General features: G+C 40.6%; 2 protein-coding genes across 2 annotated transcripts; both read right to left on the reverse strand.

Moving 5' to 3' along the window:
* Window positions 1-1946: 1946 nt before the first annotated feature.
* On the reverse strand, window positions 1947-5295 carry LOC102711386 (probable cysteine desulfurase). Its single transcript, XM_040529183.1, has 3 exons — window positions 5001-5295; window positions 4351-4855; window positions 1947-3045 (listed from the first exon to the last, which is right to left on the reverse strand). Exons 1-3 carry the CDS (start codon window positions 5293-5295, stop codon window positions 1947-1949), a joined length of 1899 nt encoding a protein of 632 aa, XP_040385117.1.
* Window positions 5296-11973: 6678 nt separating this feature from the next.
* Window positions 11974-13929, reverse strand: LOC102719243 (peroxidase 43). The gene is made up of 4 exons (XM_006662753.3): window positions 13609-13929; window positions 13329-13523; window positions 13073-13235; window positions 11974-12941 (listed from the first exon to the last, which is right to left on the reverse strand). The coding sequence occupies exons 1-4, from the start codon at window positions 13828-13830 to the stop codon at window positions 12514-12516; spliced, it is 1008 nt and encodes a 335-aa protein (XP_006662816.1). The 5' UTR covers window positions 13831-13929; the 3' UTR covers window positions 11974-12513.
* Window positions 13930-18751: the final 4822 nt, after the last annotated feature.

Raw genomic sequence — 18751 nt, forward strand, 5'->3', positions numbered from 1 at the left:
GAATACGTAAACAGAGAATCACGCAAATGGCAAAAACAAACTTAACTTCGCTTGTCAGATATGAAATTAATAAACAACAAATACAAAACAATTTGCATGGTTTGTCAATCTCTCCGTGGTTTGCCAATTTTATATCTCCATGGTTTGTCAGTTTTAATTATATCTCACAAATGAAGTTGAGTTTATTTTGGGAACTTTGCATGGTTGTATAATTCACCTAAGCCATGTGCCTGATTTTTTTTAAAAAGATTTTTTTAATATTTGTGGATTCAATGGTTTTCACCCTAGATGTGTTTTTTCCATATATATTTAGCTTTATTTCTCGTTTACATGGCCCGTACCAATCTTCAACATAGTCGTCTCTTGCGCAAGGGGATTCAAACTGAATGACCCAAAATTCAGATAATTTGGTCCATTTCGATGATCGAGACAACATTTGGCCCTCATTTACCCTTTTTTTTCCCCCGATTGTTGATAACATTTGGTCAATCTTTATCTGAAATTTCTTCATTTTTCCATTTCGTTTTGGGGTCAAAATTTTGTGCAATCGAATTTCAATATCATGCTCAATCCAGCGTATTGTAAGGGCCAAATGGTAGCCCCCCTCCAAGGTCAGGCTAAGGACCAAATGATCCAGGCATTGATACTTCATCAGTTTGCATTTACTTGTCATTTTTGATTTTCAGTACTCTAATTTTGTCCGTAAATAATTCAAAATAGCTTTCCTAGAATGAATAAAAGTTTTGTAGTTATGTTTTACCTTTATAATGTGGAATTTTTTTAAGTATTTGTACTTGTGTTCAAAAAAAGATGAGTGGTCAAAGCAATGCCATGGTGCCAAATATTTGTGGGGTGATTATTTTCATGAAAAAACCAAATAATATATTTACAAACAAAAAATAATTTGTGAATAAAAATTTTATATGTGTATTCTTAGTGATCTAAAAGCCAAGGTTGAAAAATAAACTTTAGTAAAAAGTCTCTAAAATTAACTTTAAATTTAAGATTAAAAATTTAAATTTTGGCTTATAAGCATAAGCAAAAGACGGGGGTGTTGCAAATGGAGGCAGTACAATATTCCATTAAATTAAAATTACTATGATTTTCAATCAGTGGATACTGGATAGTATTATGGTAGCGTGCGGCTGACCTCTGGGGAAAAAATGGTGGAGATGGTTTACAAAATTCTTTCCCTGACCTCTATAGCTGCTAAATCATCTGCAATTAGGATTCTACTATAATAAATAGGACCCAGAAAAGAGCTTGCATTTAGTTCTTTTTTTTTGCTTGCCAAAGATGATAGGCAGAAACACTGTTTTGACCTGTAGATGATTTCGTATGAAAACATCCATCTAGATATGATCTATTATTCTGCATAAAAAATGCCTGGCATTATTTAAATTACTAATCGTATTTTTGTCAAAAGGAACTTACATCTCAGCCTACTGCGAATAGTTCTTCTACTATACATCGATCTCTCGTATGCCCATCACATTCTTGCAAGTTATGGGAGAAAATCTGAAAAATACGCTATTTATATTTGCCATTGTATCGTTATTCAAAACTGTATTTTTTTTACACGTTTGCTATTGATCAAACGTTTAATTTTTTTTGTTATTCTATCAAACACACGTGCAATGTATGGAGGCTAGAGGAAGGATGTGTATGAGATTTTTGATTTACGTGCATGCTTTTATATTATCATCCGATTGGATTTGATGAATAGAATTAGAACTTTCAAACATTTAATTAATAGGTGGACCCTTCTATTTATATACTTTATCCATTCCTAAAAAAGCCATATTTCTACCCACGAATTTAGACAAACACTCATCTATATTCCTAGCAAAAAAATAGTTCTTTTAGAACGGAGAGAGTACGTTGTTCCGTTGTTCCTCTAACTTTCATTAGGACACAGTTAATCAACATAAGATTGATTAGTTAAGTCACAATCGAAAAAGAACAATGTCAAGGTCCACTCCCTCCGGCACGCTGGCAGCCGTCGGCCGATCGTCATACGTGTCCGGCTCCGGCAGCGAGCGCGCGATCCTCCTCGCGCTCTCCAAGTAGCCCTCGAACTTATCGGCCGCCGCATTCTGGGCAACGCCGCCGCCGTCGTCAGTGTCGCTGCTGGTGGCGGAGCTGGAGCTGCCGGCCGCGGGGTGGTGGTGGTCACGGCGCAGCAGCTCATGCGTCATGAGCTGACGCTTGAGCGCGGCGCGGCGGAAGGACCAGTTGCCGGTGGCCCAGTCGAAGGCGTAGAGCGGCAGGAAGCGGTGGCCGTGCGCCGCCACGAAGTCGATCGCGGCGAGGATGTAGCGGAACTCGTCGGCGGAGAGGTAGTAGGCGAAGCTCACCCTCGTCCACCCCGGTTTCACGCCGTGGTGGCCCCCGACGATGGCAGCGCGGATGCGGAGCGAGAGCTCGTCGTCGACGCCGAGGAGGGCGTGGCCGTACGGCCCCGCGCAGGCGCACCCGCCCCTCGCCTGGATCCCGAACAGGTCATTCAGGAGCTTCGCGACGAACCGCCCGTGAAGTGGCAGCCGCCTCCTGATCCGCGGCGGCGTTGTGCCGTCGCCGCCGCCGCCGCCGCCGCCGGGGAAGACGAGGAAGGAGAAGATGGGGAGGCGCCTGGCGGTGACGTTGCCGAGCACCTTCACGTTGGGGTTGCCCAGCAGCCACCTCATGGCGGCGTCGGCGTAGACGCGCTCCCGGAGCGCGACGGCGCCGCCGCGGCCGACGCGCTCCTTGACCCAGAACGCGAGCGCGGCGCGGACCTTGCCCACGATGGGCGGCGTCCCGGCGTCCTCCCGCTCCTCGACGTCCCCGTGGTACACCGTGTCGGACTCGCTGAAGCCGTTCACGTAGGCGACGGTGCCGCCGCCGCACGTCGTCGGCGGCTGCGACGACAGCCGGTAGAGCGCGCGGCTCATCAGCAGGATCCCCGGCGTGCCCGGCCCGCCGACGAACTTGTGCGGGCTCAGGAACACCGCGTCGTAGCCGTCCATCTCGCCCGACCTCATGTCGATCTCCACGTAGGGCCCACTGGTCAGTCAGACAGACAGACACGTCAGCTTCAGACACGCATGCATGCATGCATGCAATCATGGGTGATAAACTAATCCATGAATATTTTCAGAAAAAATATATTGATGTTCAATTGTTTTAACTGAATTTAAAGGAGTTTCAATTATATGTTGGCATTAAAATTTCTGGTTGTGTGATGATATCAGTATGACAGTATGAACAGCAGTACTGCAGAGAAGAGAGACGAAGCAAATCATAATGAAGCATTGTTCCTGAACGGCAAATGAAAATAATTAATAATAATTTCAGTCTTCAGAAGCTAGCTCAGAAGTTCCGATGGGTTATGACAGGGAAGGTCAATGCCCTTCACTGTCAAGATGAGCTCCTAACTAGACTATTCCTTCCTTCTAATAAATTATATACAACCAAAAAAAAAATTGGAGCAAGGAATTGGTTCAAGATTGCTCCAGTCATCATCAGAAGAAAACACCTACAAATGACTGAATAAATCTCTACATACAGTTTAATTAATGTGTGTGTGTGTAACACACATTCTTAAAGTCATTCTTGCATGTTAATGTATTGCTTTGGTGTGCCATTTGGTACATATGATAATTAATCACTTATCAGGTCAAAATGGCGATGTCATCCACTGCAACATGCATGCAGCAGCTGGCAGGTGGATTGAAAGCAAAAAATAAAAGTCAGATTGGAAGTCAAAACAGTGGAACAAATCAAGAAAATTTACCTGTTTCTGAAGAGGAAATCTAGCTAATCAGGAAACGCGCTATCTAACTCTCCTATGTAGTTAGGTTAAGTTTTGAACAAATGCTGATAAAAATTACTCATCCATTTGACCAAGAAAACACACCATATATGGATTTCATCAGCAGTCCGTACTAATTATGTAATGTGTCAACTGTCAAACTGGTGGATAGCACAGTGTCATTTTCTAAGAAAATGAGAGTTCCTTGCACCACTTGGAAACCCTAGCTTCCAATTCATAGACTTCTGATACTTGTGTGCCATCGTATTCATACTTCATCAAAAAAATATTTTGGAATGATAAAAAAAATAAGAAATGTGATCCATACATTTCATTCATCAAATCATGTCATGGTAATCATAGGCTTCCTGGGCCGGCTCGAAAACATAAGCCACTCTCGGTCAATTTCAAAAAAGTTCGAACTAAATGTTAGTATTTTGACAAAATTTATCTGGATTTCATTGGGTTTTTTACTGTGGTAGCTAATCAATAGTTAATTCATTAATAAATAAATAATTGGATTTGTTGATTATTTTCTGCGTGCATGACACGTGTACCTGGCGGCGAAGTCGAAGCAGGCGAAGGCGCCGTGCTGGTGGAGGAGGCGGGCGACGGCGCGGGTGTCGGTGAGGACGCCGGTGACGTTGCTGCAGGCGGAGAAGGAGCCCAGCATGGGGCGGTCGGCGTGCGCGGGGTCGCGCAGCGCGGCGCGGAGCGCGGCGAGGTCGAGGAGGCCGTCGCCGCCGGCGCCGACCTCGACGACGTCGGCCAGGCTCCGCCGCCACGACAGCAGGTTGGAGTGGTGCTCGTAGGGCCCCACGAACACCACCCACCGCTCCTCGGGGCGCAGCAGCGCCGCCGCGAGCTCCCGCAGCGGGCCCGGCGGCGCCGCCACGCCCATCGCCTCCTGGAGCCGCTTCACCGCCGCCGTCGCGCCCGACCCGCAGAACAGCAGCGCGTCGCCGGCGCTGGCGCCCATGCACCGCTTGATGTAGCTCGCCGCGCTCCTCGCCATCCTCGTCGTCTTGCTCCCGACGTAGCTGTCCTCCGTGTGCGTGTTCCCTACAGAGATCACCATAGATGATCGAGATCATGTCAGTCACGCCATCGCCATGCACGTCGTGATCGAGCTCGAGCTGAGCTCGCATATATCCATGCATGGACGAGGAAGCGACGGCAAGAAGTGGGTGGACATGGAGGCGCGGACCGTAGAAGGGGAGGACGTGCTTGAGGACGTAGTCCTCGACGTAGCGGAGGCTGCGGCCGGAGGCGGTGTGGTCGGCGTAGACGAGGGGGCGGCGGCCGAACGGCGCGTCGAACTCGGCGCCGCGGCCGACGAGCTGCGACCGGACCCACTCCACCTTCTCCTCCGCCTCGGCGCTCCGCTCCGACTTGGCCCGGAGGAGGCTGAGCAACGTCGTCTTCGTGGACGTGCCTTTGGCGGTGGCCGTCATTCCCTCGCCGCCGCCGCCGCCGTCCATGGCGACTCGAAGGGACGGCATGCTTAGCTTGCTCTCTTGCTTCAAATGCTTACAAAAAATTGTGGCATGGCATGTGCCATATATATATACTATTCACTTATTTTCTTTAATTTTATGAGAACTGTGATTTCAGAAAGTTAATTAAACTACTCCAAACATATATCTCCTGTTTCATGTATTGATTCGAAATGAAGATACATGTTGAAAAATTCAAAGATACTAATTTATCTCATTAGCATTAATTAATGTTAAATAAAATAATCTATAGATCGTGATTCATAAGATGACTTATGGGGATTTTGGTCATGTTTGCCAAATTGCGGTCGTCTATCCATCGATCGATCGCTGTGCCGATCGAGTTGTTGAATTATAGATCTTGTGTTGCATCAGCTTGGGGATTTTTTTTTCTAAGTTCTTGGGCGATAATCCAAGTCGTAGGTGGTTGTTTCCCATGCTTCCATTTGGTCGGTTTTCAAGTGTAGGTGCATAAACCGTGAATTTCGTCAGGGTTTAATTTAATTTACTGACTGTACATGCCGCCGGCTGTCAATTCATTCGCGGACAAATATCGTCAAACAATTCAAATTCTTTTTGGGAAAGGAACAAAATTGGTGAATTTCTAGAGGGTTTTACGCGGCGACCGGGATGCCAACATATGAATTTTAATCCGAGCGGATAAGCTAGATTAATTTGAGGGGAGACTTCAAGTGCAGCACGGGTTGTAGTTTGATGAATAACCCTGGTGTGGTACTCGTTTACGAAGACATGCTCCATTCACTCCTAAATATTCGACTTAGGTGCTATTTATTTCCATAAGTCCTACCACTAAAAATTAGTTATAGGATTAAAATATAAGTCTCTTTTAGTCTTACCTTGTTTGTTTGGAGAGACTAAAAAGGACTAAAACCTCATTAAATAACTTATTCAATAGTACACAACACACATAGTTATAGGCCTAGAGTAGTGAGGTGAGTGTGCTATAGGCCTTTAGTCCCTTTTATACCTCTCCTAGGGACTTATAGACCTAGGTAGTTTTAGTCCTTTTAATTCCTACTGTTTGATATTTTAGAGGCTAAAAGAGACTAAAGTGGAATGACTTATGGATTAGTCCCTCCAAACAAACAGCCCCTTAGTTGTTTTTATCTAGAAATCTGACTATTCATCTTATTTAAAAATAGAGGCATTTAACTTTTAACTTTTTATCACTCTTAGAAATGGCACCTAACATATTTGTCACCTCTGTCTATGACACGTGGACCCAGTGGCAAATATGTTAACATTATTTTTAAGAGTGGCAAAAAGTTAATTATTCCTTAAAAATATTATGTAAATATTATTTATTTTATTGAGAATTGTTCTTATTATTAAATTAATTTAAGCATGACTTATATTTTTACATATTTGCATTGAAATATTGAAGGTTCACATGTATTAAAAGAATGAAGCCTAACATGGAGTGTTCCTTTTTAGAATAAATGATATAGGTAGGATTAAAGGTGGTAATGGGTCTATACCCATCGAGTACCACCATCCCATACACACCACTATGATGAATGAGTTCTTCCATTGGAGAGCTCCGGCGAGCGACAAACATTTGAATATAGATAAATAACCAATTGAGATATCATAAAAATAGTATTCTCTCCGTTCTATATTATAATAATATCTAGCTTTGCTTAAATTTATTCATAAATCACTTTATATGTTTTGTTTATATGTGTCTAGATTTATATCGTAAGTTTCGGAATATGGATAACCATTGACAGCTCTATCTGTATATAGGATTTGTTGAAATATCATATAATATAAACAACTATATAGTGGAAAGCACTGCCAGTACATTTCAACCGCAGAAGGCGGGGATGGTGTCGTAATATTGGAGCTAGAGCTCCTAAACGGGATATAAACGTATCGCATTTTTAGGCCTAGGTTTATATTTAGAGGCCTAAGTTTGTTGGGCCCCAGTTTCAACCAAAACCCATTTCCAAAGCCCAAAAGACACAAGAAGCCCACCCTATTCAACTGGGCCTCGTTTGCTCCATTTATGGGCTGACCGTGTCATTCTGGCCCAGTCCTTTAGTGCAGCACACTGTTCACCGGCCCACGAAAGTGAAAACTGTGACAGAACTAATGGGCCGTGACAAGAGGCCTGTGAGATGAGGAACGGCCCCCCACGCAGCGGTTTACAGTTTTTTTTATTAAGTTATTCTGAGAAATTATTTTATTGAGTTTAAAGTTGGTTCTATGTTGGATTTTATATTCGAAGCCATTTTTTTCTTTACGGAAACTATAGCGTGCACTTTGCCTATCTGACAGGGTTGAATCGGATTATTCAGAGATGATGGGAAAAAAAGAATACTAAACAACATATTTACAAACAAAAAATAATTTATAAATAAAAAAATTATATACATATTCTTAATGACATATAAACCAATGCTAGAAAACAAACTTCAATTAAAAAACTCTAAAATTAACTCTAAATTTAAGATTGAAAATTTTAAAATTTGGCTTATAAGTATAATAGAAACGATGGAGGTATACCTAAAAAGATCTGAGTTTATTAAAAGTATGTTGGGGTTGGACTTGTCAAAGTTTGATTTATTTATCCAAGTTATCGACGACTGATGTCGGCAATAAACTTATAGGTGGCTACCAAGCTCGAAATTCGATGGTTAAGATGAAGAGGGATACGATTTACCCAGGTTCAGGCTCTCGATGTGCAAGATAATACCTTACTCCTGTTTGACGATTGTATTGCGCAAATGAATCTCCGTTACCCTTAAGGGGGCACCCCGTACCCCTTATATAGTGGGGGAAGGGTTACGGATATAATAGAGTCCTAATCTAACAAGACTAAGATCTATCCCAATTCGGTCACGGTTCAAGTCCGAAGTACTCGGCATGCAATCCGATACGTACCAGACTCCTAACCGATACCATACAAATATATTCTCCTTTCTATTCGGTACCCCGTTGACCGTACGTATTCGTGTAGTCTCTGGATATCTCTGGTATAGGTATCCCACACAAGTTTAAACAGATTATTTATAATATTTTTTGGGGAATTTCCCCTTGAATTCTGAATTCAATTGTAAGCCCTCTCTTGTGACAACATCATCTACCGTTGTTACTTTTAAAGCCACGCAGTTCTGATTATGGATTTATGATTTTTTTTACCAAAATGCTTTTTAAATTTCTAAATAATATATTTCATCCAAAAATTCTCTTAGGATAACCTTTTTAAAGAAAGTACAACATTTTATTATTTAATTCGTTGGCATATACCCTGAAATGACGATCACAAAATCAAATAATTCCAAAAACCTCAAAATATCACGAGAAACAAACGGAGCACAGAAGGTGAGCTATCATCTGTTCCAATCACAGCGATACAAACCGAGTCATGAGCTTACTAGCTCTGTCTCTGTCTGACTCTGACAGCGCCATGGCAACAGATTACCGGCAATGCACCACGGACAGTGTCACAATCGCAACCAGTCGCTGTGTCTACCTACTTAATTATAGTTACTTAATTAACGGCCGCCTTCTCCGGTGTGCTTCTACTCCATGTTTTTGGTGGTGTGGAGCTCACAAGTCACGACACAAGACTGACAATTCGAGCGGTTTCAATAGCAGGATATAAGCCGGCTATAAATATATTTTAAAAAGACAAGAGAGTAGAGAGAAAAGGAGCAGAAATTTGTAGCCAGCTGCAGCACGAACTCTAATACATAATATGTATATGACATGTGAAACATGGTGATATATGTTTTGATTCGCTGTAGATGAATTGAAGCTAGTAGTGGCTATACTATTGAACTTGCTCTTCTGCCTTTCTCCATAATTATTGATGTTTAAAGTCTCTAAAACATACCATCCCCATTTCACACTATAAAACTTTCTGATATTGACTAATTCATATGGTCACTAATAAATTTATACATATAATATAAATTAATCAATAAATAAATTTAGTATATCTAAAAGGTGTTACCTTGTGAAAAAGGAGGAAGTATTTTAACTTTACTTTTAGAGCATTTTTCCTATCCTCAAAAGATATCAAATTTTACGTAGAAAACATTGGTACCTCCTGGTAGATTCTTAAATATGGTAAAATTGCTCTTATTTTATATTATAATAGATAAAAGAGTAAATATTAAATATATGAAAGTATTTTCTAAGGCTCATCTATATATTATGGTATTGTGTATTCAAACTCAATTTATTAAAAAAAATATGATAGTTTAACTTTAAACATGTTCAAAACATCCTTTCTGAACTGACATCAGGCGTTGACCATAAACTATTTTTAAATGATTATATTATAATGAACAACATTGTACGGTTATATTATGACACTGCACATTTCAAATTAAACAGACCCACAATTATCTGGGCTTATTGCCTTGCAAGTAGAAAATAAAGCCTAAGCTCAAACATATTTTCCTCTTCCTGTTTAGTTTTTTCTACTAAAGATATAACCATTTGTGCTAAACCAAAAGCATGATTTGATTCCTTTTTGTCTTTAAACCTCTGTAAACTTGAAGCTCAAAAAACTTATAATCTATAAACTACGAAAAGAAACTAAAAAGACAGCTTATGATCATGAAAAGCTAATAACTCCATACCCAAACAAAATGGTCCAAGTCAGTGTACTAGGCCCTATTGAACGAATTATTGCTACATATTATCTACTTTATTATAGAGATAAATTAAACATTTTAAGATATAAAATTAGCAAATAGTTTTGAACAAGAGGCTTAAGCAATACCGTATAACAAATATTTTTGAGAAAGTATATTTAAAACATTACATAAATAACATGTTTCAATAATCTGGTGAATAAACCGAAAAGAACAGTGAATGCCTATTCATGCTAAATCAATTTACCAATTTTGCAAATTTTTACTCCATTTTTCTGATTCTGCTTATGTTATAAGCCAAAATTTAAATTTTCGACCTTAAATTTAAAGTTGATTTTAAGGTTTTTTCACTAGACTTTATTTTCCATCCTTAGTTTTTAAATGACTAACAAACACATATATAAAAATTTTATTTATATATTATATCTTATAAATATATTATTTAACTTTTCTATAAAAAAACAAACGGTCACCCGTCTTGTTTGGATTAATGGTAGCACCAAAAGGTAGGTACGGTTCCCTTCATGTGATTGTGTGCTTTAATTACTACAAGGCTTTCAATCTGTCCGTGTTGTCAGCACTGCACAATTCATCTATAAACTCTAGTGGCTTCACAAATGACAAACCTAATTTATTAATTTAGCAACAGCAGCAATACCGTACGATTAAAAAAAAACATTTTGGGGGACCAAATGTACTTGGCGATGACAATTTTACATCAGTGCTGTTATTACCATCCATTGAGTAGCCAACACTCATGGTGTGTATTACAGAAGTATATTACAATTTAATTCATAAATAGCCGACTAAGCAGCTACAGTTATTAGCGTAGTTGAGCCTAGATGTACTCTTGTCTTGCTCATTGTTAATTCCCTATTTATGGCCATTTGTACAACTTTTAGTGGAAGACATTCTATAATTTAACACCAATTCATTCTAGCTAATGATCAATTTTGTAAGTTCGAGAAACATAAAAGCGGTATATTACATCAAAGAGAGAGAGAGAAAAAAAAACCAGATTGACCAAGATCATCGGCCAAATTGTTTGGTTGTTTTTTTTTAGTAAACCAGGTAGTACCATTTTCTTTATTTCGATAGTCTTGACATTTACTAAAACCTTGGTCATAACCAGAATTAGTATCCATTAATTTCACAGTGACGCATTAATTATATCTAGTTACAACCAATTAGTATCCATCAATTAGAGTTGAACACAATTAAATTTGGCTAGGACCTCTGAAAATTTCGGTTATGAGACCATCATATTAAGATTTTCATTATTCTTCTTGACCTAACAATAGTGGGTATATTATATAGTTATGCTCGTAAATTTACTTCGACAAATCATATAATGCATGTCCTCTACGTATACAACATCGCAAAATTAATTACTACTTTGTTTTTTTTTAGTTTTGTACCAAGGAAAAGTGAGCATTGCATCTTGAACAAAAACCAAAATTGCAACACCAGAATTCAAGCACCAGATCTGGAGAGCTGGAAAAAAAAAGAAAATGGATTCAAGATCGATCTAGCTAGCCTGTGATTTGCATGGGACAGGTTGACAGAATCACATGTACAAGCTATCTATCTTTTCTTTCTCACAGCATTGTAGTTTTGCAATTTGTCCATGGACAGCTAAGCCCAATTGAATGCAGCCTCCTTTTGTAGTTGCAAGAATATAAGCTGCTGCTGCTACTAGTCTACTACTAAGGTACTCTGTTCTTGTTCTCAATAAAAACAGAGCTCAGCTAACTGCTAACACTGAACTACTCACAATGAGGCATGGAACCAGAGTCAGTCCTGAAATATTTGTGAATTAACAGAACATAATACATTTATGCTTTGAAGATTATATTTAACAACTAATGAAAGCAAGGGATCTACCTGAGTTCATATTAGCACAGATAAGAGTAAACACAATATGCAAATCTTGCTTGGAAAAATACAATAGTTAACCTAATAGGTTACAGCTTTACTTTTCATTTTGTGAAAAGTATGCACTACTTGGCAATTTCCCTAAATGCGTCAAAACTGAAGAAATATTCATATTGTGCTAGGCCGGGCCTAACAATATAAGTGCACTTTAAAGCTCAATGCAACAAGCAAATGGTAGCTTTTAATTTGCAATCCAACCAGAGAATACAACTAATTAAGCTAGGGGGACATATTGTTCTGGCACCACTTAGAATTAATTGATGAATTCAACACTTTCTTTACAGTTTCACTCGGCAACAAATCAATATAATACCCAAACCCTTGAACAAAATGACTATTTCTCACTTGTACATATATATGTATATATATAAACATGTAGACCAAATGTCACTTATAAACTCCTTGTCTATATATATTTCATCTTCTGAGACCACAGAAAAGTTAAAATGCACAGATCCATATCCAATTTAATTTGGACCTCTGTGCAAATTTCCCTTTTTGTTCTGTCCCAGCAAGATGCACATGAACTGGATCAATTCGTTTTAATTTGAAGTAATTTAAGATCTACAGAAATTGGTAATTAATTTCAAGAAGAAATTAATTAAACGCGCGCCATGGATGGATGATTGTACCAGCTAGCTAGCTAAGGCTGTACGTTTCAGTTGAACTTGGAGCAGACCTTCCTGACCTCGCCGGCGGCGCCGGTGAGGACGCCGATGCTGCCCATCTTGACCATGGCGTCGGCGAAGTCCTCCCGGAAGTAGGGCCCGAAGAAGGTGCTGAGCATGCTGGAGTAGGCGTCGACGACGCCGACGGTGGCCGTGGCGTTGTAGAGCGCCGCGTCGGAGGCGATGACGGCGAACCCGTTGCGGATGTTGCGGAGGATGGAGGTGTCGAAGTCGCCCTCGCTGCCCCGGTCGAGCGGAAGCCGCGTGTTGAAGTCGCCGGGGGCGCACCGGGACTGGAGCTCCGACAGGAAGCCCTCCGGGATGGCCGGGTCCGCGCCCTTCCCGCCGCCGGCGAGCGGGAAGTTGTACAGCCTGTCCTGGAGGAAGAAGCACGCCGTCGTCCCCACCGTGTGCGCCGCTGCATGCGTGCACGCGTGGGGGTTGTTAGATAAGCTAGCTCGCTCGCTCCTCGCCGGCTCGTCGCCATGGACATGGACGTCGGCGGAGGCAATGCACGCAATGCAGCAAGCTAGGGTTGCCTGTTCTTACAGCTGAGGAGGACGAGGTCCTTGTCGTCGAGGCCATTGGCGGCGAACTTGGAGCGGAGCACCTCGATGGAGTCCTTCACGTCGGGGAGCACGTCGGCGTCCCGGATGTTCGATGTCTTCCCGTCCCTCCGCCCCGTCGGCACGTCGAACGACGGCCCGCCCGTCTGCACGCACGCATGTACGAATTAGCAGCTAGTACGATCGACCGACGGCGCCGTGCGCCATGGCCGGCCATGAACCGCAGCATGCATACGTACGAAGGCGAGGGCGTCGCGGGAGGCGAGGACGACGATGTCGGCGCAGGAGACGACGCCGGGGCACTCCGACTCCAGCTGCTGCTTGGCGCTCTCCACCACGTCCATGCCGCGCAGCCCCTGGTGCTTGTTGTTCTCCACCTCCGCCTTGCTGCTCCCTCCTCCTCCTCCCTTGATCAGCACCGACGCGTCACATCCCTAACAATCAAGCCAAAATTTTTTCATCAAACACCAAACCATTTCAGCAAAATTTGTCAACTTTGCGAAGAAATTTGATATGAACCTTGACGAAGCAGTCGTGGAACTGGAGGCGGACGAGCGCGGGGAGGATGGTGCTGTCGGCGTCGGCGAACTGCCGCACGACGGAGGCGACGGTGGACTCCGCCGTGGGGCACGACTTGGAGTAGAACCCCACCTTGAGCTGCCCGCTGCACACCGCCACGCCGGCGACGAGCACCACCGCCACCAGCAGCATCGCCGGACCACCCCCACCACCTCTACCCATCTCAGCTCCAAACACAAGCTACAAATTCAGAGAGAGATAGCTCGAAGAAAAGGTGCAAGAAGGCTGAGGAGGAAGAGGAGCGAGCGAGCTAGCTGTGTGCGCTGCGTTTAATGAGCTTTCATTTATAGGGTTTTTGCTTGCTGCCATTGGTAGGGGGATGGATGGATGGGAGCTTGCACTTGCTCGCAAATGGCGCGCATGCACGGTTGTTGTATCACTAACACATGTGGTTGCACTGTATACGATTTGACTTCACCACAGAATTTTGGGTGGGTGACACTCATAGTTTCCAAATTTTTTTTCAAAAAATATAGCATCGAATTTTTGTACACCTAAATAAAGCATTAAACATATATGAACCAAAAAACTAATTGCATAGTTATGGAAGAAATCTTGAGATGAATCTTTTAAGCCTAATTAGCTCATGATTAGCCATAAGTGCTACAGTAACTAACATGTGCTAATGACGGATTAATTAGGCTCAAAAGATTCGTCTCGCGGTTTCTAAGCTAGCCGTGAAATTCGTTTTTTCATTCGTGTCCGAAAACCCCTTCCGACATCCGATCAAACATTTGACGTGACACTTCTTTAAAAAATTTTCTCAATCTAAACACCACCTTATTTAGAGCAGGTACAATAGCAGGATATAAGCCCGCTGCAATTATATTTTAATAAGATAAGGGATGAGAGAGAAGAGCAGTGGCCTACAAATTCATAGCCAGATACAGCATGAACTCCAAGACGTATTGTGGTGGTGCTAATTAATTGCTGACAAATATACAATGGATTTTAGTGGATTAACCATCACCTCGAAATTTAAACTATCTACAACTATAGGTACCATTGTTTTTTACATGTGTATATTTATAGCCCTTAATTAAGATGGTATCAGAAGTTATCATATTTTTCAGCATAAATTTTGGTATCTCTAGGTACTATATATTTTTGAGATATCAAAACTTTTAGTCTACCGACACTTTCTCAAAGATATATTTTTGAAATTCGTCTTCTCCCTTCTTCTTTTTTTTTGCTATAACATGGAATTAAATTGTATGCATGCTAGCAAGCATGAATCTATCTTGGTTTTTAAATTCAATCCTGAATACCTTCATGAATGGTGTACAAAACATGCACACACTAGATAGCTAGTACAGTACTACATGCACAATTTCAGAGCCAGAAATTCCCAGTGGACCATGGTTAAATTGGCCCAAGCATACATGCACGCATGTGCACAGGTCACCGGAGTTTATGTAGGGCGGTTGATGGATGAAGCCCTTTTCCGGGCAGATTGCCACGGCAAAACGGCATTCAGATGCACGGAGAAGCTAGCTAGCTAGCTAGCATGGTAACGCATGCAAATGCTGGTCCTCACATGATGGCTGGCTGGATGAGAGGAACAGGAGTAAATTCAATCGCCTAATGAGCCAGCATGATTAAACCTCTAAATGTTGGGTCACATGAGCCTGTCTGCTGGGATCGGGTTCATATGTTTGTTAGGGCTTAGATTGATCTGCAGAAGCTGCTAGTCAGAATTGATGGCAGGCAGGCAACAGGTACACTGACCGACCTGCTTGAAGAATGGTAGTAGTATCTGGTATCTGTAGCCGCATGCATTTCTGAACTTTGGGATCTTCTCTCTTCAGAAGAGAAGAAGAAACTACTGATCCACCTGCTGGGAAAATGTCATGTGTCATGCAGTCAGAGCCAGGGAGTTTGGTTGGTGTTTGCAGTCAGAGCTGTTTGCCTGACATGCATGTGTTTGTCTTTTTGGGCTTTTTTTTTTCTTGTAATTAAGGACACATGGCTGATATTGACCCTACCATTCTTCAGAGTTGTCAACTGCACACGAGTACTCTATAAAATGCTGGTTCAATTATACACTTATACTCAGGTGATTGAAACCCCAGAGGTGTCATTTTCACAAGGTATCCAACATTACCCTTTTTTGAGAGGCATACACTGTTAATTTGGTGTCATTTTCTCAGGGATGGCTCAATTTGACCTAGGCTTCAGATCCAGGTCAAAACATCTGTACTGTACTCGTATGCCCAACTATCATCAGAAAGGAGTAGCTAGGTACATTGTGTTTGAGAGCGAGAGGGTACGAGAGAAAAAGGAAATACTCCAGATTCTTGTTTATCGATAATATATTTATACAATCTGATACGATGGAAAGCGTAGAAGTATGACATTTTGGGAATCATCGTACTCGTTCCTCATGAGGAACGTTGGTATGACATGATTTATTCTATCCTCCTTGTAACCATCTTTGTATCTGGATGGATGGAATCACTCTAATATTTCATAACACTCCCCCTCGATCGAATCTAGACTTGAAAATATCTGTAAAGGTAATTTTTACGAAAACAATTGTAATTCATTATTTAGATATATCAGGTAAAACTCCTCAAAATTCAATGGGAAAAAAATAAGGAAAATAACGTGATATATTAAGAGATTGGGTTAATATTACCTCATTAAAAACTTTGAATGAGAAATCCAAAGGGTGAAAAAAATATTTTTTAATTATTAATAAACAGTTTTGCTTATGCTTGTAAACAACGAAACAATGAGAGTATAAGACTCAAACGGTCCTTTTGTGGTTCACACTCAAACTGCAATAAAGCAAGAGACCATAGAATTGAACACAAGCAAGCAAACATATTGCATCAGTAGCTAAATTAATTATATATTAAAGAGAAGCTCTCCAAGCTGACTGTGCATATATCCAATTATACACACAAACAAGTCGGCCATTTAGCTGTGCCGATTGGGACTAGGCATCGACAGACAAGTATATTTATTGTACACATTATATAAACAAGTTAGTAGCAATATATAGCATGACCATGAGTTAAGCCAAGCTTGCAACTGGAGCTATCTTAGCAAGTTTGTCTTCAAAAATGAACAACAAAAGGGTTTATCATACGTGCACACGTACGGTTGAGATTGATCACTGAACGGTTGCTCCTAGCTACTTCCAGAGGTTGAACGGCCTTCCCATTTATTGCCCACACGTTGCATGTCTCCTCCCAAGTGTGCCTCTTTGGAATAGTGCCAATGTGGCTAGCTAGCTAGCTGCACTTGCGTAGTACTTCAGTTTCTTGCAAAATGCAATTTGGAGGTGATCCAACTAATCATGCATGTTTTCAAAGGCCATCATAATAATGGAAATAGCGTGTGGTATAGTTTTTCTAATAGTAGGATATGTGTTCTTTTTGTGATCATACTTCGTAAGCGCTCTTTAATTCAATTTATGTTAGGTGATCCATTTTAGTAGTATTTTATAAGAGTTAAGAAAAGTTTTTTTTCATCTAAAAAGAGTATGCATTTATGGTGTTAAATATATTATTCTACTATATGTCGAACAATAATTGTGAAAAATACAAAAGGTGTACAACATTCTTATGACTTAGTTGATGGATCATCCACAAAAACAAGTCACCGTAATATATTAGGGAAACTTTGTCACTTATCTTACCATGATCAGAGTTTGCAATATCACGATTATCGATCATACCGTCAAGGTACGATAGCGAGAAACCACAGTTATGATTCAATAAATATAATGAGAGTTCAAATATTTCGAAAAAATGGAAGAAAAATCCAGAAAAAATCATGACGATATATTCGAATAATCACGGCATATTGCACATTTTTCACCAAGTTTATATGAAAATGTATTAACATCTGTAAGACTAAATTAGGTTCAACAAATTCATCATTTAATATCCTTTTATAGTTCTGTTGAAAATATTGTTTTATTTAAATAGGTTTGATTTAGGATAAAACCAAAGTGACTCGAAACAGGCGGGTTATACCGTGCATTAAAAGCTTCACCTAGGTTTCCGTGATGGTAATTTAATTAACTGTCAAACGGTTACGCCGACAGTTTTCCAGTACCTGGAGTAACGTAACTTTCTCGGTAACAGTAAATGAGAGCTCCCCTACTCACAAGCCGTTCGATGGAAAAAAATGATCGGATCAAGCAAGTTCAATATTGCAGTATAGTCAACTATCGGCTCTAAATATTTATAATCAATCTAATAATCAATTCTTATAATAGCTAGTTATAAAATATATACTATCATGTCCCACATGTCATACACACACTCTGTCTTAGAGTCCATATGCATATGCAGTTGGCTATAAATTTATAGTTCACTTTCCTTTTCTCTTCTTTCTTACCAACTTAAAATATATTTATAGTTTGCTTATAGCCTGCTATTGTACTGCTCTCAGATGATTGCATCAGTGAGATAATGCTTGCAGGATAAATATATTGATCATTGCATCGTTTCAGTTAATTAATGCTGACGGTTTGCATTGTGTATGGTACCAGGTAAATTTGGCACCTAATTCAATTTTGACTTCACTGGTGAGCAAGTACACATTTGCTCGATGCTTGCTGCAAATTGCACATGCTATTGCACCTAATCGCCCATCACGTACGCCATTATATGTACAGATGACTTTATTTATAATCGTGCTGAACTGCTGATCGTGTTGATGTTCAATTTAATTACTTTCATTATTGCACCGATAACTTGGAATAGTAGGCATATGAATCATATCTTTTTAATCAATCATCAGATGGGGGCATGCTGGTCTTTTGCTTCGAATAGTTTTAAGCTGACTGAGAGTTATTCTTTGTTTTTTAAAACATATTTACAAACAAAAAATAGTTTATGAATACACACTTTATATATGTATTTTAGCGATTTAAAAGTCAAGACTAGAAAATAAACGTCAGTAAAAAACCCCTAAAATCATCTTTACAATAAGCTTAAAAATTTAAATTTTAGCTATATAAGCAAAAGTATAAGCGAAAAATGGCAGGGTGAATTATCACAACTTATAACTGAAATGAGATGAGAAAGAAAAATCAAATAACATTATTCTATGTTCTTTTTTCTTA

This window comes from Oryza brachyantha, chromosome 11 (genome assembly GCF_000231095.2).
Source record: "Oryza brachyantha chromosome 11, ObraRS2, whole genome shotgun sequence".
In the NCBI taxonomy this organism is placed as follows: Eukaryota; Viridiplantae; Streptophyta; class Magnoliopsida; order Poales; family Poaceae; genus Oryza; species Oryza brachyantha.